Source organism: Agelaius phoeniceus, chromosome Z, assembly GCF_051311805.1.
Source record: "Agelaius phoeniceus isolate bAgePho1 chromosome Z, bAgePho1.hap1, whole genome shotgun sequence".
Classification (NCBI taxonomy): Eukaryota; Metazoa; Chordata; class Aves; order Passeriformes; family Icteridae; genus Agelaius; species Agelaius phoeniceus.
This window is the reverse complement of record NC_135303.1, coordinates 77444895-77466321: the sequence shown is the minus strand read 5'-3', so window position 1 is coordinate 77466321 and position 21427 is coordinate 77444895. Positions and strand designations below refer to the sequence as shown.

The 21427-nt window shown below is 36.8% G+C and overlaps 1 protein-coding gene across 1 annotated transcript in view; it reads left to right on the top strand.

Annotated features, from left to right (window-relative positions):
• NDUFS4 (NADH:ubiquinone oxidoreductase subunit S4) overlaps window positions 1–21427 on the top strand; it is a 46673-nt gene that overhangs the window by 11157 nt on the left and 14089 nt on the right. Inside the window, exon 2 of the mRNA XM_054652600.2 lies at window positions 8892–8970. Within this exon, the coding sequence (XP_054508575.1) occupies window positions 8892–8970 (79 nt within the window). The remainder of the gene's footprint in view (window positions 1–8891; window positions 8971–21427) is intronic.

Below are 21427 nucleotides of genomic sequence, written 5' to 3'. Positions count from 1 at the left end.
GAGAGTAGTGTGTAATGAAATGCTTTATTAGCAACTGTATGGGTGGCAGTAATTCAGAGTTCCCGTGACCTGATAGCTGTTGGACATCTTACAAATTAGGTATTATATTGCTCTAAATGTAGTGTACCTGATCTCCTTTCATAATGAGTTCTTTTATTTCTAAACCAAAAATGTTTAAATAATTTTGAGTAATTTTGTTTTTAACATGTTAAGCCCCTCTCTCAAAAGTGTTCTAATCTATTTTCTGTAATCTGTCAGAGACCACTAGTGTGCTCTGAGTCATGTGCATGTGAGGGTCAAGGAGCACTGACATGACATTTTTTAGAAGTTTAGTTGCAAGTAATGACTCAGTTTGTATCTAAGCACTTCAAGAAATGTTTTGATACCAGCCTGAGACTTGCAGAGAACTGTTTCAGGATGTGCAGCTGTTGCTTGTGAGCGCGCTGACTTGAACCTTCAGGCTAGCTCTGTGGATTTTTGGCTGAACTTTTCCTCAGCTCAAGCTGTTTGCATTATGCATAAGCTTATACTCAAAATCTCAAAAAACACCAGCTCTGCAGGAGTGGCAGAGGAGTGGCTGAGCCAGCCTGGACATACTGTCTGCCTCATGTGGAGCCTTCTGAAGGACTGGTCTTTGTTGTGCACCCAGTCATGTCACCTCAGTTAGCTGGCTGCTCAAATGGGCTCTGTTTGAGTCAAGGAAAGTGCAGGCATGGTACTAGGTCAGAGGTTACCTTCTTTATTATGTCTTGACTGCAAGAAATCTGATTAAATGAAGAAAACTGGTGGTGGGCAGTTCATGTCTTTGCAGAACTGACTTGTGTCCTGAATAATCCACTAGGCTGCAGGGGTGGATATAGTGCTCTGGTCCTGTGGTAGTTCTGGAAGGAGCATTTCTTTACATTGTCAGTGGTTCTTCAGCTGATACATGTTTGAATATAGCAGGTCAACATCATTTTCTCACCTGTGGGATAATTAAAGTAGAATCTAAAATAACTAAAATTTTATTATTTTCTATGTGATGATGTATTCACTACTTGAAAATGTAGCTAATTTCAAAGAATTATAGAGTATTCTGGGTTGGAAAGGATCCACAAGTATCAGTGAGTCCAGCTCCTGGCCCTGTACAGGAGGGGTCACACCCACGTGCCTGAGTGCCTTGTCCAAACACCTCTTGAGCTCTGTCTCGCTTGGTGCTTTGACCACTTCCGTGGCAGTGCCCAGCACTCCTCTGTTTGAGGAACCTTTTCCTGATATCCAACCTAAACCTTCCCTGACACAGCTTCATGTTGTTCCCTCAAGTACTGTCACCACAGTGAAGAGATCAGTGCCTTCCCTCTATGTCCTCTCACAAGGAAGTTGCAGACTGCAATGTGGTCTCTTCATTCTCCCTCAGGCTGAACAGACCAAGCTGCTTCTCATGTAGCTTCCCTTCAAGACCCTTCAACAGCTCCTTCGGCCTCCTGTGGGCATTCTCTAATAGCTTTATGACCTTCTTATATGGGGGTTCCCAAAAGTGCCCCCAGCACTGGAGGTGAGGCTGCCCCAGTGCAGAGCAGAGCAGGACAATCCCCTCCCTTGCCTGGCTGGTGATGCTGTCCCTGATGCCCCCAGGACACGCTTGGCCCTCCTGGCTGCCAGGGCACTGCTGGCTCATGTTCAACTTGCCATGGACCAGAGCCCCAGGGCCCTTTCCATGGCACTGCTGTGCAGCCTCTCATCCCCCTGTCTGTCTGTACACCCAGGGCTGCCCCATCCCAGGTGCAGAGAATCCAGGACTTGCCCATGTTAAATTTAATCTGGTTTGTGATTGTCAGTTCTTCTGATTGTCAAGATCCCTCTGTGCAGCTTCTCTGCCTTTAACAGCTCCTCCCAATTTAGTATCATTGTCAAATTTACTTGGTATCCCTTCCAGTCCTGCATCCAGGTTGTTAATGAAGATGTTGAAAGTTTTAGGGCCTAAGATGAAGTTCTGTGGAACCCCCCTAGTGACAGGTCCCCAGTCTGATACCACCCCATTCACTGTAACCCTTTGTGCCCAACCCATGAGCCAGCTCTCACCCATCCCATGATGTGTTTGTCTAGCTGTGAGCTGGACATTTTGTCCAGAAGGATCCTATGAGGGACACTATTGAAAGCTTTGTTGAAATCCAGAAAGATCACATCAGCTGGCTTCTCTTGAGCAGCTAGGTGTGTTACCTTGTCATAAAAGGAAATTGTCAAGCAGAACTGTTCCTTCATGAAGCTGTGCTGGCTGTGACTGTCCTTCAGGTGTTTTTCAGTAATTCTCAGAATGGTCTTCTCCAGAACTTTACCAGGCACTGAAGTGAGACTGACAGGCCTCTAGGTTAGTATTTGTTAAAACAGGTTAACTTAATATTTAGCTTCAAAGTTCCAAACCACAAGTCAAATGCTTATTTCCATGTTAATTTAGTACATTTATATAACCATTGCTTCTTTTTGTAAGTTTTGCCTGACAGGAAAGCATAGTCAGTTCTTGCCCTGTTTTCCAAACACGCAACTAGAAAAAAAGAATTTATTGCATATAAACTTATTAGCAAGTAAAAGCAGTGTCTGTTTATTTATATTTCAATTTATATAATTTCAGCAATTTACTACCAAAATTTCAGTAGTTTAGATAAATTAATACTGCATTCATCTATTTAGAAACATAATTTACTCTGTTTAGCATCATTTTGTAGGCAAAGGAAAAAGTATGATCAGCCAACTTCATCAGAGTATGAAAATATTATTTATTAATGAGGAACTTTGTTTTCCTCCCAACATGAAAGTTCATCCTGCAGTTCATACTACAAAAAAAAAACTACATGTCGCCATAGGCAGTGTTTGGCACTATGTTCCATATTTTACTTCTGTTGGAAAGTAGTAAGACTAGTAAGTGAAACCGAGTAAAAATAAAATACCATTGACTCTGTTAAGTCATTATCACTTCAACTACAGTAGTGACTTTAATACCAAGGAAATATTATCCCACTATGTTTAAATTAATCTCTCACAAGTTTAGCTTTGCAAGCTGCCTTTATAAAAATGCATTATGTTGGGGCTAAAAAAAATATATTGAATAGTGTGATCTGTATTGTATTTAACATTGTATCATTATTTCCTGTATTTTATGTGCTAGAACTTCATACTGATTTGTATTTAATCTGTTTAATCACAGTGTATGACTAGGTTGGGTGCTGTGGAAGTTGTTAGCTGGTGGTGTTTCTTTTTGTTCTTTTTTTTCAGAATTTAATGTTTTTATGGGGGCTGTACATTCTGAAACTTATATTATTAGAAATGCAATAATATTAAATGCAATAATATTTAAAAGGTTGGTTTTCTAAAAATTAAAAATACTCAATCTATTGCATTGTTCATCATGGCTTCTGCATATACGTATATTCACATCCACTGATGCCCTGGTCTTTCAGTGTCAAAATACTTAAAATGTCCTTTAGACTTATTTCTTGATGACTGTCTATTTCTCATGTGGTACATGGGACTTTCTTCAAGACTTTGTTTTACCTATACATTATGATCTGATTACCTGTTTGGTGATACCTGGGGTTTTTTACCACATCTCCAACAGCTGACCAAAAGGGGGTGCTAATAGATCAAACAGTCAAATGTGTTACATAAAGAGGTTAAGGAAAAGTTTTTGTGCAATGGTTTTAAGTCCCATCTACTGAATTGTGTCAGGTAGATACAAGTTTTCACATCTAGATGTTGTGTAAGCATTCTAGTCAGAGCACTGCTCTCTGTAGAAGGCAAATTAAAGCCGTGTAAATATGGCAGCTTCTTACTATGTAGGGGTTAAGCATAGGTTACTTTGCAGGTATTTACGGTGGTCAAATTTGTTGAGTTTTAGCAGTTGAATACATATACCTAGAATAACCAAGTAATACGTTCAAGTCAGATGCCTTAATTCAGATACCACAAAAGACCTCCACTGACCATTTTTTTACTGTTTGGTTTCTTCTGTTCAACAGAAGTTAATGGCTTCAGCAGAGCTGGGGCCTATAACTTAAGAAGGGAAGTGAAGACCTAAGAATCTTCCCTGCAGCAAGGAACTGCTATGTCCTTATCCCACAGTGGTAAAAGATGGTTGAGAGACCTGGTACTGTTATGAATATTGTAGTTTGCCAGTAGACTGAAGAACTTCAGTGGCTTCTCACTGGACTCCTTTGTTTGTGTAGCAGGGATGTGGAAACCATTTGTGACTTTGGTGTAACTACAGATGATGGTGGAAGGGGAATACACACTTATCAGGGAAGACATGGTTAGTTGATCACAGCGTTTGTTTTTTCCGGACACATGGTACCTACAGAAAGTTTTGAATTCTACAAAGACATATTTTTTCTGGAAGTCCTCATTAATTCATTCTGTGTTACTGAGCTGATATAAGAGTTACAGGTATTTAATAAGATCATGTAGTTTAGTCTTTGCCGAATATCTATTCATGTCTTTTCTGTACAGTGTAAAAGACATTTTACATTTATTGTGAGACTCTAAAATAAGAAATGGGAGACATAATAATTTCTAGATGTAATGTCCAGTTCTACAATGCCTCACTGAAGAACTGTTCACAGTGGAAGAAAAAGTTACTTTGACCTTTTTAAAACTCCTAAGACTGAGACCAAGAAATATCATTAAAGTATATTGTTTTGTAGCATATATATATAACAAAGCCTATGCTGAAGTAATCAGATAGGTGGTAAAGACAAAATTTTGGTAAACAATGTTACAGTTTAAATGAAGAAAAGGAAGAAAGCAGATTACCTTTCCAGAGGTTAGTAATAGGAAAAAGCAGTAGGATCTTGGGAGAATGGAATTGTAGTTGCAGTTGAGGTTGTAGTTGCAGTTAGGGCTGAGTTGTACTCAATGAGATTGAAGGTCGCTTCCAACCCAGTGACTGTGTGATTCTGCATGCAGATGTGTATTCTAGACTTCTGCAAGATTATCCATCAGAAAAACTACCTAAAAGTCAAGGTGGATGTGGGCAAATACTAATAGATAATTTTGTGAGAGTTACTGTACTGTTGAGGATGACATAAAAGGTTTAACTCAGGTGTTAACTTAAGTGATTTAGATTGCAAATTCATTTAACTTGAAGGTATAATAGATATTATAAAGTTGCCATTGTCAGAGTTTGAGAAGAGAGCCTTGTGTGAAAGAGGTGCATTTCCTGGTTCTGTCCTCAGATTACTGCCTGACATTAGCTACACACTTGCAATGAAGCCTGCTGAAAATTGAACAGGCATTCTGGGAATCAGGCTACACTTACTATTAACTTTCAAATAGCAGTATTTAAGTTCACATGACATTTCAGAGTTGCTGTTTTTTCCAAACTTCAGGTTACTTTCCTGTGAGAGATGCAGCAAATAGAAATATTGTCAGCCTGTCATCTTTAAAGCACAACTGGTGTTTTTTGTATTTTCACCTGGAGGTCTCTCCTCCACTGACTTGAGATTCACTTTTCTAGTCCAAAAGCCAGTTTTCAACCACTCTTCAGTTAGGAAGTTCTTAGAGAAAGTGTGTTCTGTCCAACTCATTGCAGTCTAGGGATGGACAGAAGGCAGCTCATTTAAGAAGTGTACAAGGTTGTGATTTCCAAGGTTGTAACAGTTGTGTGTTTTCTAGAATTGTGTAGTTAACAGAAATGTCTTTGAAAAATGATGAAGAGGAGAAGTTGACTTAGGTTAGTAAGCTGTCCATATGCTTTTGAGGATTAGCCTAAATATCATGGAGAGCTATAAGGTACGATGCCTTGGAAGTTATCCCCGTTCTCATGCTAAAAGCCAACTCCCTCTGTGTAAAATGTTGAGGCACCTCAGAAGGAGATCCTGCCCACCTTTAATCTGGTTTTTACCCTGCTCTTTATCATGGTGTTAGTAAAAACAATGTCTAATGATGTAATGGTGAGTGGAAATAATTTTCAAGGGCATGGCATTTGTACTTTTTAAAGCTGATTAATGTTTTTCCATTTTAAAACAAAACAAGCCACTCTCAACCATGTTCAAACTAAATTGTGCTAGATTTTGTTCATAACTGAATTTATATTACAAGAAAAAGTATCATCCTGATCAGCCTTTTTACAACCTTTACATACCTGAATCTTTACATATTGATCAGACATTTCCACAGAACAAGCTTCAGAGAACTTCTTGATTCATAGTCTAGATCAGTTTTCTTTAGAGAAGGAAATAATTAAATTGCATAATCCAATGTCTTTCTTAGGGACAGATGTTAAGTAATGTAGTGAACACTGTATCACATGAAGTTCCAGGAATACCTGCAGAATATTACTTTGATAGTAAAGCTATTGTAGTGGAGGAGAAACTAATTTTCCTGTTGCAATGGCTTTTTTTCCTTATTTAAGGTTGAATATTTTCTGGCTTTAGCTACTTAAGTCTGGAACACAAGTGTAATGCTGCTGTTCAGCATGCTCTTAGGATAACATCTCTCTTAGTGTGTATTTTAATAAGGACCAAGTAACAGCCTGTTCTTCTAGTGCTCCAGAATCTCTCTATTCTGTTTTTGTGACGTATTCTTTTACATTTGCAACTTAAAAATTACTGACTGTATTGAGCCAGAAGCATTCTGGTACAGAGATTTTGAGCTAGCAAAGTAGTTACCTTGAGTTTTTATGAAATAATTTGGCTTCCTTACACTGGAAAACTTCTGTGTTCTGAAACAAAGTAACTTTCCTGACAGATTTTGTCACTTTAAATAGAAATAGATCTGTCTGTCCATGCCACAGAGTTAGGTGAGTTAATAAACTTTGTGCTTTGGAGATGTTTTGAAGTTGTTAAAGGCAGAGGGAAGATAATTTAATAGAATGTAATCTGTGTTGAAAGTTTTGATTTATATTAGATATTTAACTGAACTTTGTTGCAGTTTTTTAGTTTCAGAAAGTTTTTGTAGAGAAAAATGAATTCCTGCATTTTTGTTTCTCATTTCTTTAAAATGGCCTTAATCAAATATGGAGCACACTGTTGCCTACCTGGATTTCTCCAAGGGTTTTGATATGCTTTGTCAAAGCCTCCTCCCAAAACAACTGGTGTGCCACAGACTGGTGAAGTGGTCCATGCAGTGGGGGGAACTGGCTGACAGGCAGCACTCAGAGCGTGGTGGTGCCTCGCTCCTTTTCACATTGGCAACCTGTTACAGGTGGGGTCCCCAGGGATCAGCTTTGGGCCCAGCACTGTTTGATTTCTTCATAAGTGATCCATGGTGGGATCCTGGCAAACCCTGATAAAAGTTTGCTGGTGATACCAAAATGAGTGGGGAAGTGGACATTTTGGGAAGGAAATTCACCCTGCAGGAAGACCTAAACAGGCTGGAAAAGTGGGCTAATAAGATCCTTATGAAGTTCATCAAGAGCAAGTTGCTGTTGTTCAACCTGGGAAATCATAATCCAGAACTGCAGCATAGTCTGGGATTTACACGACTGGGGGCTAAGTTTGGGGTAAGGGACTGGGGGTCCTGAGGAGAACAGTCTCAGTCTGTGTGGACAGTTGCTTCTGAGCAAAGAGAGGAAACAGGTTGCTGGGTTGCATCAACAAAAGCATAACCAGCAGAGATGAAGAAGTTATGATCCCACTTTTCTCAGCACTTCTCAGGCCATACCTGCAATACTACATGGACAGGCTGGAGGGGATCCAAAGAAAGGCCACAAAGGTCATCAAAGGACAGGGAAGCCTGGCACATGAGGAAAGTCTGAAAGAACTGGATTGGTTTAGTCTTGACCAAAGACTTATCACCAGGTTCCAGTATTTTAAAAGGTGGTTACAGAGAAGGTGGACACTCCTTTTTACAGTGAGTCACATGCAAAAGAAGCTAATGGAACAAGTTACTCCTGTTGAGATTTTGGTTAGACACAGGGGAAAATTTTTCACAGTGTAATTAAGTCAGTCAGCTATTGGAATAATCTCCCCTGGGAAGTGGTGGGTTCCTCAGAGTTGGACAATTCAAAGATTCAGCTGGACTGGGTGTTGGGCCATCTTGTCTAGACCATGCTTTTGCCAAGAAAGGTTGAAACAGATGGTCCTTGAGGTTCTCTTCCAACCTGGTATTCTATCATGAGGTCAGAGAATTAAGTTTCTTGGCTTGTTTCACCTGCTGTTGCATTATTTCACCAAAAGATGATTTGTACTCAAAGGGCCTAAGCCTGTCATTAGTGACATAATGTAAGCAAAGTGCAAATCTAGTTAATTCAGTGATGTGGAATTGTGTTCTCTGTTTCCATATGTATCTTACAGATTTAGCAATTATGCAAGAAGATAAATTGTATTTCTTGACATGAATAAGCTGACCCAAAATTATTCAGAAATAAGGGAAAATAGTTGTTTTGCCCACTCCCAACCTGAAAACTATGTTTGCAGTATCAGCTTAGAGTTTGTTTAGTCGTTTTTTTGGATTGGTTTGGGTTTTTTTGAATTTGTTAATGTCATGTTATTGATGTGTAGAATTGGAGCTTTACCATTGCAAGTAGATTTAGGATATTTCCCCTCTGATGCCATCAGTTTAAGGATCAGAGTTCCAGAATGCTTGCAGCAGCCTTGTGTTTTTCTGTCTGTTCGTGACAAACCAGCTACTGTACATTCATATAGAGCAGTACAGTCCTTGCCACTGGCAGTCTCTCTGTGACAGAGAGCCTGTAGGCTGACATAAAGTGCAGCCTGTTGTGAACTGCTAAGTGGGAGTCTGCCAAAAACTCAGCAGACAGAACTAATTGGGGAGAAAAAGGATTTTTGTGCCCTCATCTCTCCCTCTTCAATTTTTTTTACAAGACGGATATTGTTAAAGTAACTTGTTTATGTAAGATTTGTCTGCCTCTATTTTCTCATTGCATGAATCATTTTTTAACTTCAAGTCTTGCACTGCAGGTCACTGAGCACTTCCACATGGCGGCTGGCGCAGAACCAAACTCGAGACACGCAACTCATCACAGTTGATGAAAAATTGGTAAGGGTTTTCTACTGAATACTATGATACAGCCTTCAGGGTTATTTCTGCACAATAGGCATTCAGTATGGTATTCTGCGTTCTTCTAGGAAAGCCATATAAATGTGAACTACAAAGCAACAGTCCTTTATACACTTTTAAAAGTGGAACATCAGTAAAACATAAGTATGTGAATGAATATGGCAGTCAAAGTGTTAAGCATTGTAAAATGATGAGTACCTTGTTTATTATTGTTATACTTTAGTCAAAGACCAGTGTGAGCTGTAATTAACAATAAGTTTGTTCTTTTTGAAGTTTAGGTATATTTTCTGTGTAGTGAAATTATACGGAATTTGCCAGCTTCCTGAAATTTTCTTCATTGGTGCCCAAGATACTGTGTAAAGATATATCATGGAAGATTATTGTTACTATGCACATACACTCTAGCTTTTGAATATGCATGAAGGTTAGATTACAACTGGAAACAAATGCATAACATTCTTCTGCTAATCAGTAGCAGATCAGAAATTTGGCAATCTTTTCTTGTAACTTTTTCCATAATGTGTGGTCTGTTACTCTAGATGCAACCTGACACTTATGTTTACATTATTTAATAGTATAATTTTTGTAAGACTTCTTGGGGGAATGCATCACAGCAGAAGCATGCCTTTCCTTGGTTTTCATATCGCTTTTGAATCTCCAGGAAAAGAATGTTCCTATCCTACGTACGAGACAGTTCACATTGTATGTACCTTTTTTGTATCCCTGAAGCTATATGAACTACCTAAGAAATCTTTGGAATTTATATTTATAAATTGTACATTTGTGATGTTATGTAGAGTTGAAACAGCTGAAGTTTAAGAGGCTGTTGGAAAAAACCCACACTTTAACAGCTCTTTAGGGCTTTTTTCTCTTATGCTTTGTATATATATGTAGCAATAATAATTACATGCGAGTAAAGAAAATAATCAGTTACTTCATAAACTTCTTTCTGAATTTGTACAATCTTGGATTTAAAAATTAAGGAAAAAATAGTACTTTATTCTCAGAAATATGATTATCTTGCTAGTCTAGTTGCATAACTTGGGATTGTGAAATTTGTAGAGATCCTGAGTCACTGTATAAGTAGGATTGAACAAATCAGTAGACATACATTTTCCTAAATGACTTCTAAATGTACTGTTCTTTAATGTTAAAATACATATATATATTTAAATATACTTTTATATCACCTGAAAATTCTCATGTTTCCCTGTTGTGGCCTTGGGTGATGTATACATACGTCTGAAAAGACTACAATGCAAAGACAGACCCACAAAAAGAAACACTCTTCCATCTTCCATATTGAATTCAAATGTACATTATCCAAAGTTAGTGTTGTATGTTACGCTCTCTAGCTATGAGAGTTTATACTTCCAGCTGAGTTAAAGTGAAACTAGTCTGAAATACAGCTATTGAGTTCCTTTAGTGTTATTGTAAATACACTGTACATGGAGTGCATATTTCTAACGTCATTATATGTTGTCATCAAGTTGAAAACTCTCGTATCATATTTGCTGAGGTTTTTTGAGATCTCATATAGCATTTATAAGTTTTTTTATGTTGATACATATAATGTTTCTAAATGATTATTTTATCTTTATTTTTTCTTTATTTCTTTAAGTGTTAGATTAAATGTTAGACTGAATAGTATTTTCTTACAATATTGTGCACGTAGGTCCACATGCTAAATGCAAAAATCGTTTTTTTCTTTTTTAGATTATTATAGGACCTGAAACAAAATGACAGAAAATTAGAAACTTCATTTGTAGATTTCATTAAAGTTTGGGAATAGTTTCCATAATTTGTAAATTCATGTTCTTTTAGTGGGCAAAAATTATATCACATTAGCAAGGAAAATTGTCTCAGGGTTTGATGTGGTTTTCCACTCTTTCAGCATTAGAAGAAGTTCTCTAGACACCTGTTAAATCTCATTTTAATGTAGAGTGCTATCTTACCTTATTTTAGGTTGCTGCAGTATATTCCCTAATTTTAAGTATGATTAATTACAACCAATTGAAATTAATTTAGCATATTGCAGGTGTTTTCTGTTTTCTGTTAATTAATTTTACAAAGCATAAAACTATTATTTCCAGGCAAGTTGTATTTAAACTGTACTGTGGAAATTGATGCATTACATTTAATTGAAAAATACTTATTTTCCATTACAGATTATTAGAAATCATCAAATCATACTTTGATGGATTTTTCATCTTTGTCATATTTTGAATTTTTTTATTTTTAAAGCTGGACATTGCCTCATCACCTTTTACTTGCATTTCAGAAGGAGCAAGAACAGGTGGAAGAGGGGATATGGTTATTCTTGTGAGCCGCTCTCATCTTGTAACTTATTTTGAAACTGAATTCTTCTGTGACTTGATATTTACAAGGCTGGGAGAGTAATGCTAAGGTTGTTGAAAACTTTTAACTGCATATTGTAGTGAAATTAATCTGTATTTCCAGTGCTCTTGTAGACCTTGTATTCATATCTGTACATGCATATGCTAGAACTTGTTCAACAGAATGATTTGGTTCTAGCAGTGCTAAAATATTCCTTGTATTGAGAAACACAAATTAAATAGAAGATGTATGAGCATCATGAGATTGAATAATTAGGCAGTATTCGGTCACTTCGTTACTACAGCCTAGACTCTGTTGAATACAACAGAAAAATGAGTACTAATGAAATAGTAGGAAAACCAGTAGTTTAAATCACATTCATTTGTCACACTAGAAAAAAGGTGTGTCTCTTTAATGTAAAAGGAGTTAAATGGTGAGCCTATGTAGAACATATCCAAGAAATTATATCTTGGTCTCATTTATTGGCTGTTTTCAGTGAATACTGAATAAAATAACTTTTAATGAACAGTAAAACCTGAATAAAATAACATACAAAATGAGCAAAGCTCAACAGAAATACAGTTCTTGCATCACATTTTGATTCTCTGGCCACCAATTAGGTCATATTCCAAGAGTCTGGACAAATAGCTGTGTGAAAAGTAGTCTCTCAAGACCCTGCTTGCATTAGGAAATTTGGGCTATAGAGGGCAAAGGCTGTCAGCAGCAAATCTCATTCAGGTAATGTTCCAAATTTTTTAACTGTTTGTGTTACAGTTATGATGTATGTATGGTATAACATACATCATTATATTATAATTATAAAAAGTTGAAATGGCTTTGCCTGAAAATGGGGATTTGACCTATTCTAGTTCCTGTGATTTGTTTCAGTTGTTGTGAGTAGGGTGCACCAATACTGTGTGTAGCTAAAAGTCATCCAGTTCAGCATGTCTGGGAACCTTTAAGTAGGCTTCCCAGTCAGTGCTGGAGTTAGACACTTTGATGGAGATTGCTATTTGCAGCTGAAAGGTTCCCATCTATATCTGTCAATAAAAGGACTTTTTAATTGGTTAAATGATGATATTTCAAGAATGTTTCAAGATTAGAACTACTGTCAGAAATTATCCGTTTCACTGCTAAAGCAGAATATTCAACTAATAATATATATTCTGTAGCTCAGTGCAAAAACTATTGCACGAGCAGTTAGGGCTTGGTCACTGGGGAGTTGTAGTTACCTCACAGATGTTTTTATTCTGTATCAGGCCAAGATAAAATGAGTTGCTGCACAGGGTTAAGCATTCCAGGCAGAGCTACACAGTGCAGTTTAAATGGTACTAAAATCGTTTTCTCAGCATGGTGAGAACATCTAGGGGCAGACTATTACAAGCATGAAAGGCTAAACAGAATGATGCTATTAACATTTCATCGTGTGTCCTGAAGTTGTTTTGTCTATACTGCTAGTTAAGCTTTTCTAAGTAATGGTTCAGAAGTCTTAGTACTGAACCTCAGTAAAGGACCATTTTCCATCAGACTGTAGACTGTGTAGCTCACTGTAGATAACTTGTATAAACCAAACTGGGCACAGAAAATCTGACCCTTTATTTGAGGGTGAGCAGTTCATACTTTTGAAAGGGCACTCAAAATCAGCATATACTGCTCAGCAGCCTAGGCCAGTGATGTAAGTCAGTGTGGATGAAGAAAAGGCCATGATGTCATCTACATGAATTTTAGTAAATCCTTTCCCACATCTTCCTCCTGAAAAAAAAATACCTGCCCATGGCCCAGATGGGTGTACTTTTCACTCAGGGGAAGCCTGGATGGTCAAGAGTTAAATACTGAAAGACCAAGTCCAGAGAGTGGTGGTGGATGAAGTTAAGTCCAGTTGGTACTGTCATAAATGGTATTCCCCAGGGCTCAGTATCAGAGCCAGTCCTGTTTGATATCTGTATTGATGATCTGGTCACGGGGATCGAGTGTACCCTGAGTCAGTTTGTAGATGCCACTAACTTGAACAGGAGTGTTCATCTGCTGGAAGGTAGGAGGGCTCTGTAGAGGCATCTGGGCAGGCTGATTGGTTGGTCAAGGCCAGTGGTGTGAAGTTCATCAAGACCTAAGTCCTGCTCTTGGGTCACAACAACCCCAGGCAGTGCCACAAGCTGGGAAAGAGTGACTGAAAAAGGACCTGGGGGTGCTGGTGACAGCAGCTGGACATGAGCCAGGCTGTGCCCAGGTGGCCAAGAAGGCCAATGGCATCCTGGCCTGGATCAGCAATGCTGTGGCCAGCAGGGCCAGGGCAGGGATTGTCCCCCTGTGCTGGGCACTGCTGAGGCCTCACCTCCAGTGCTGGGTCCAGCTCTGGGCCCCTCCAGAAAGACTCCAGGAAAGACGTTGAGGGGCTGGAGTGAGTGCAGAGAAGGGCAACAGAGCTGGGGAAATGATGGTATTTACTGAGGGAGCTGGGAGTGCTCAGCTTGGAGAAAAGGAAGCTCAGAGCACGCATCATTGTATCCAAGTAATTACTTGGAAGGAGGACATAGGTGGGATTGGTCTCTTCTCTTAAGCAGCAGTTGATAGGAGAAGAGGAAATGGGTTGGATATTAGGAAAAATTTCTTCACAGGAAATGGTGTAAAGCATTGGAACAGGCTGCCTCGGGATGTGGTTGAGTCACCATTCCTGGAGATGTATAAAAGATGTGTAGATGTGGCACTTCAGAACATAGTTTAGTGATGGGCTTAGCTGTGCTGAGTTAACAATTGAATTCAATTATCTTACAGGCCTTTGCAGTGATTTCTGTGACTCTAATAACTATTGTGATATCTATGTAAAGAATCTTAGCAGCTTCCTTTTGGCTGTGTAGAGGTATGATTTAGTGTCTGTTTTAAATCTTTACTGCTAGATAATTCAGGAGTAACAGTGTATTAATAGGATTCTCAGAATATGAACCTTTTCCGCAAAAAAGTTGTGAAAACACTCCAGTCCATTTTTTCTAGAAGACTTGTGTTATTAGCAAACATCACACAGTGTTTTCAGGATTGAGTCATAGTTTGTTCACCATCCAAATCCCAATTTTGGCTAGGATTAAAAATTAGTGAAATTGTATAATCTTTGTTTGATTAAAGAACCCTAGACTTTACTGTAATAAACAGTGATAATACTGCAGCTCAAAGTAAAATATACAAACAAGTGAAAAATAGTCTGGAATGATGAAACTTCTTCAAAACTCAGTCTGATAGTCTACTGTGCTATGAAACAAAGGACATAGCAAATCACACTTTAACATGCATTTTAAAGTATAATCATTGCTTTCCCAAGAACTGAGAGTATATAATACACTACTCTGAAAACCAAAGCAGTAATGTGTCATAAAATTATGTGTGAGACAGTGTGACATTGCATTGAAGACTTTGTGTAGGAGCTGTTTTTGCAACTCAGTGAAGAGAAACACTTGGCAAAGTATGTATTTATTAAGGACAGTCTTACTAGATTTTCTTTTATTGAAACTACTATTTCAGCCAAGAATTCTGCAAGCATTACCACTATGTTAAACAATAAGGATATACTGGATGTTCTGTGTTTTGGTTTTTAAAATGCTGTTAACCCATTGTGGGTTAATTCCTTAAGGGTGAGTTGAAGCTGTTCCTAAATTACCTTAATGGAATAAAAGAATTTACAATAATCTTTCATTTAATCCATTCTAGCTGTAGTATTTATTCAAGTGGCTACCATAAAGGATTCAATTTAGGACAGTGTTGCTCTGTAGATGAGGAATCTAACTGTCAAGTTTTTCTGTACTTTATATGTATAGCTCTGATAAGGACTTGTCATATTCAAAGCATACACAGGATGAGGATGGTAATTTCTTTGGGGGTTTAGACTTACTCATTCCCTCCCCCTAGCCTCAAATTTCCTCCTTTGGCTTGTCTTCCTTTTCTTTATTTTTTTTCTCTAAATTAGATTAGCAGCTTGCTTCAGAATAGTAGAAAATTATTAAAAAATAAAAAAGCTGTTATGTAAAATAAAGCTAATAAAGATTTTTTTTCCATCCTTTACTTTGCAAATATGTTTTGAGAAACAGTTTCTAGTTTTGCACAGAGGGGCTTTGCATATGAAGCCTGTGATATGGAGAAGTACTTTCTTCGATCATGGTTGTGTCAAGTAAGCAGGTGATCAGCTTATTTGAACTGTGTTGTACTTGAGATTCAAATTTTAAAAAGTGTTTTGTTTGCCTTTGGTCATCTCAGTTCTGCGTTTAACTGCTCTGATGTTTGAAAGATGCTAGAGGATGATTAAGATATAAAACTACATTCTAGAATTATTTCAAACTTCAATTATTTTAATAAAAGTGAAATATTCAAAAGGGAAGACCATTAGGAAGTGAAAATGCACATCTACATTAATAAAACTGTCTAATTTAAGAGTGGACTTGCATAGGGTTAAATGTTGAAAGGCCTTTACTCTGCAGTCACTGATAGTTTATGTGTGAAACTGCATTTTGCTCCAAAACATAATAGATTAAAAAGTTGTTTTTCTATTTCTCTGTTATACCATGTCCACTCTCCCCTCATCCAGTGAAGATTAAGAAATACTACTTTGGGGAGGAAAAAACTTTGTTTAACTTAAAAAAGCAGATTAAGTGAAGTGTAATATTTGAAGGGTTTAATGACTCTGGAGATGCTGATAACTTTTCTTACTTCGCGTACACCGTTCTGGTCTGCCAGAGTACATATTTGTTTCTAAACATTATTTTTTTGTTTGTTTCTAATTGAAATAATTAAACATATTCTTCTTTATATTTATGGTTGGTAGTTGCATTTGGGCTTAATTACAGTAGAAGCTCAGGTGTAGTTACCATTTTGTCTAGTTACGTACATACTTTAAATACTGCTTATTTATTATATTTTGCTGTTTGGCAATTAAATCCCTTCTTAGTTGGAATATCCTAACTCAATTCAGTCTGTATTACTTGCTATAACTTGTTTTTGTAAGCAGCTGTAGTTCAGTGAGGCTTGCAGAGGTTTAGAAAGCCCAATTGTGTGATAAAGTGCTTTCTGTAAGAATGTCTGTAGGCAACAAGTTACTCCCTGTGATAAAGAAGCTCTCTGTAACTCTGACAGTCAACGTAGAAATTGCCATCACCTTTATCTGTCTTCTAACAGCAATAAATATTGCTATATTACTAAAATTCAGTTGAAGATACTTCTGGTGTTCAGTTTAGAAAACTACATTTTGCAGGTAGCTCAGAACCATGTATATAAAGTGACAGGATCGTTGTATTCATGAGAGCAATTTCCCTCTCATCCCTATGTGGGTTTATTTTGGATTTAGGCTGGGGTAAAGGAATTGTATTTCCTTGGTCTGAGAGTCTTTTCTTTTGGTACATAGTAGTGCTCTCTCTGCTGGCTGTTGGAAGGAGGAGTGTTTGCAATTGAGGTTACACAACCCTTCTGAGTGTCTGTTTTGTCTGAGCTTCCTTCATACAGCGTTATTGTGCAAAAATTTCAAGGCTTCAGTCTAGTGCACTTGGTCAAAGTATGTTTTTTTGAAGAGTATGTAGGGTTGTTTTTTTTTTATTTCATTACATAGTATTTAATTTTCTGTGAATGAATAATGCTTTCAAAGAGTTTGCTGTGATGGCTGCTCAGAACAAATTAAAGGAGCATCATTGTGTCATGTTTAGTTTGGTTTCCAAAGGGTTATTCAACATCTAAACACCTGCTTGGCATTGGAAGTCTAAATATGCAAACCATGTTTCTAATCTGCTAGAAAGAATAAAAGTCATTGATACAACCAAGTAATCAACAGGAGTAAGAAATAACTTCATTTTTTAGAGCTGTTTTGTTCAATAGTTTTTGTTTTTAAAGGAGGGTATGTCCATGTTCTCATAAAACAGTTCCATTATCTAAAAAACCCAAGTTAGTATCCCATGTTATGTTATTACTGTAGATGACATGAATTCTTCTTGTGTTGCCAGGAATAGTGATTAAATTCCCTGTACATTGCTAGTTTTTCTGTGCATTCAAGTGGGTCTTTCTGCATTTCTGTAGTACTAAGTTGTAGAATTAAACCACAAATCCCAGCCTAAGAAAGGCTAGAAAACCACAAATCCTAAGTTTCTTGTATAGACATGAAAGCTGGTTCTAGTCATGAAGGCCTAGCTGAACCATTTTATCAAGTCAGAAGGGAAAAGCTTTCCTTGTCTGGAAAGCCTGGTAGTTTCATGGGAATCCTTGAACATCTTGCTCATGCTGCAAGAGAGCCTGGGGCTTCTTCAGTGCTTTCTGGCTGTACTCATATCATCAGTGATGGAATCAAATGTTTTTCAAATTCTTGATGGCATGTTTGTGAGGTATCGTTGAAGTACTTTCATGTGTCTTTTCTCAAACTGGCAAATTTACCTGTATTAAGTGGAGACATGGACCATGGAGAGAGCATCTGATGTTCAGAAACAGAGTTTTAGTATGCCATTTAGTTCTTATGCTGTGAAACATGCACTGTAGGGCAATTGCTTAGTCTCTTGTATATATTTTTGGCATACTCAGTTCTACTCACTCTAAGCTTAAAACAAAAGTAAGTCTTTGCTGATGGGAAAATAACTTTTATCCTATTACCTGTTAGCCTGAAAACTTGGTTAACAGGTGATAAGAAACTGAGCTACAAGGAATTTCTACGAAATACTGGTCAGACATACCAAAGACAGTATTTTTTAAAAGATATTTCAGATAGTTCTGAAAAATTATGACTGGTAGTAATTCAGATTAAAATTTCTGCAGAAGTTGTTAATTTTACTTATCAGTTCATTTTCTTGATGTGCACATTAATTCATGTATGAAAATAAGTAACTGTTTTCCTATGTAGGCAAACATAATCCGTGTAAATCATGTATTTGAAGTTCTTACCGAGTATCATATTAACCAGGCAGAAGCTATTTTAAGATAAATATTGTAGCTTGCACTAGTATTTTATTTTTTATTCTTCTGGTTTGTATTTTTTCTTAGGACCATATTTTTGTTGTTTTGTTTTTGACTATTTGAAAGCATTTTTGTGTCAACTCATTCTGCATCTGTTGAGTCAGAAGTTGAATATCTTCTCTCTAATGTCTGATTCCTATACAAATTCTTAATTTTTTATCACCATTTAGTAAACACAATTGGACATTGCACTCTCCTTTGATTTTTTTCCCCCACACTAATGCAAAAGTGAAAGGAAACTTTAGTGTTTCAAGTTAATTTTCTTTGATGATGGATTTCTTTCTATTTTATTAGAAAGTATAAGACTATGATTTCTGTCCTGTAAGTGAAGGCCAAGCATATAAAGGCCAAAGCACTAACTACATGAATGGATTTCTAGAAGTAACTAGCTAAAACCAGTTGTGAAGTAATACTAATATATTCTAGTTACAATTCAGCTTTTTTAGAGAGGGATTTTTGAAACCATCAATTTTAACTAGCTATATAGATAAATGTAAAAAACCCATTTTGTCCAATGGAATTAAGGTGTATTTTAATGATAACATTGAAACAGTTGAAGCTCCATCAACTCTTTCCATCCCCACCAGGAAGTAATGGCTGTGCTACTGTTAGAAAAGAACCTTCTAAAACACAGTTAAGGTTTGAAAGCTATATGCACTAATTAACAAAATGCAGAGAACATTTAAGCTGTTAATAGCCGCAACATCCCTGATGCATAGACCTTCAATATGCTAACACTGCATAACAGTTCTCTATTGTGCATCTCTTTAATGAGGGTAACTGTGTCAGTTCTTTTCTTGCTTCACTACCTGCTGTGTATGGAAATTATGTACACTATTTAGCACTTCCTTTCAACTTCTAAAGTGCATGCATATTACACAGAAGCATTACATCCTGCATTAGGGTAAGGGGCAGCTTTTAACAGGTCTGATTTCCTTGTAGTTTCTGAAGTGCAACTTTTCTTCTTCTAAAAAGCATGCACTAACAGGGATTTTGCTCTAAATTTGCATTTCTTGATTGGGGATTTGCTTCTGTTTTTGTCTCTTATGTCTCACACCACTTGTAACTATATGGGCAAAGATCTATTACAGAAATCATTTTCTCTATAAAGGAGATGTGAAGAATAGAGAACAATTAAGGCAGGCATTGGTTGAATTTCTTGATACTCTTCTTAGTAGCAGACCATAAAGTAGTGTGTCAGAACTGTCAAGCTAAACTTTAAAAACTACATTTTGCCTTTTTTTTACCCTCACCTTTAATGAGTACCTTTATCTTAATAAACAGAATCCTGAATTGTTTGCTAATTTTTAAACCTTAAAGTTAAATGCTGCTCCATAGCTACCATTCAGTAGGGAATTAATTAATTGGTAGTTGTGAGGTGAAAGGAAAAGAACACTAGAAAATGCACAATAATGAGATTTAAATTTTAGTATTCTTTGCTCTAGCTTCCAGCCTTAGGACATAGTTAGTTAAAACTGAATTCACAGTTAGTGTTTCATACACTGTAGTGACAATCTTTCTTATGATTTCATCATAAAAAATCTTACCGGAGTTATAAGTTCCTAAGATGTTGCTGTACATCCAAATGGGTGCTCAGTAGCTCAGACCTTAGAATATTTGCTGTCCAGGTTAGATTAGGAATTGATCAAGGTGTTCCTGCCTCACAGCAGCAATTCCACTGGCTGTGTGTAAGTAATTTCCTAATTCCCTGAAGGCTCTGAGTCTTTTGCTCCCTTGGGTATTTTGCAGCTTCAGTGGATAAGGGAGCTTTGAGAAAGAGCCACATATTTAACATCAACTGAAGCCCTTTCTGAAAGCTGAAGATTATGGAACAAGTGGTACCTAAATTTGGGAACTCTGCTGAGGCCTTATTTGGAAATTTTCTTAATTGGTGCTTCAGAGGAAGCATTGTAAGTTTTTCAGATGGGCATAAAGTAGATAATAATTTTTAATTTTTTATTATTCCTGAAAAACAGTAACCTTAAAAATTTAGGTAACCTTAAAAAATTAATTTAAGTCACATGCTTATGGTTTATTTTGTAAATACACTTAACTTTTAGTGAAAGTTAAAATATTTTATTAAAATGGCATCAGAAACACACAAAAAATACAGAAATTATTTCCAGTGCACAAGAGTAGCCTGAATTTTGGCTTTCACCTCAGACATGAAGACCTCATCTTGAACTGCTGGTTAAGGCTCGTGGTGTCCATGATCAAAATTGCATTTTATAGACTATAAATCATCGGTAATGAAAAATTCACCAAGATATTATTGAAATACTGTGTTTAGCTTTGCAAGACAATCTGCATTACTGTGCCTTATGCTAGTATTGTATTATAAATACTTCAAACTGAATAAATTATGTTTGAAAAACATGCCATCACTGAATTACAAGTAAATTACAATATGTTATTTATTTAATATAATATAAAAAATTGAACTGACTGGGGGAATAGGTGCAAAATTCTTTATCCTAGGTATTGTCTATCTGCTAGTACTTCTGTCTGCTTTCTTTCAAAGCTTTTCCTGCCTATTCTCTTGTTTTCCACTGAGTAATACTGTCTGTAAGAGCAGTTGCTTATGGTAGTACAGCAGGGAAGTGTTACCATAATGTAAATTATTCTAAGATAAATCAGATTGTTTCAATTGTTTGGTTACCCTCTTTCATTTTCTAAATGCAGGTAAACTAAGACTGCCTCTTCTTTGATTTGAAAGTCTGTCATCTAAAAATGTGGCTGTAGTCTTATTCTTCACTAATTGATTTTCTTGCATTTTCTTGTGAGTTTATAGTAGAGTGCTTGAAATCCATGCGCTGTAGAAAACTTTATTTTTAAAAGGCCTCAGAAAAAAACCTAGCCTTTGCTTGCACACGCTTTTCTGTGTGTGCAAGCAAAAGATTTGCTTACATATGGTTTAGATGAGTTCTAGAAAATATACTTTCTCTAGATATTGTTGGGTTAGAATAAAAAGTAATTTGCAAGATCTTCTGTAATTCAGACTTTTTTCCATCTTTTTCAAGATAATCATGCTGTTTGTCATTCTGTCAGTTTGAAGAACATCACATCTACACTGAATTCTCTAATAAGTACTAGTAGCAACATCTATTTTTATGAAATATGCTCTTTGCCCCTG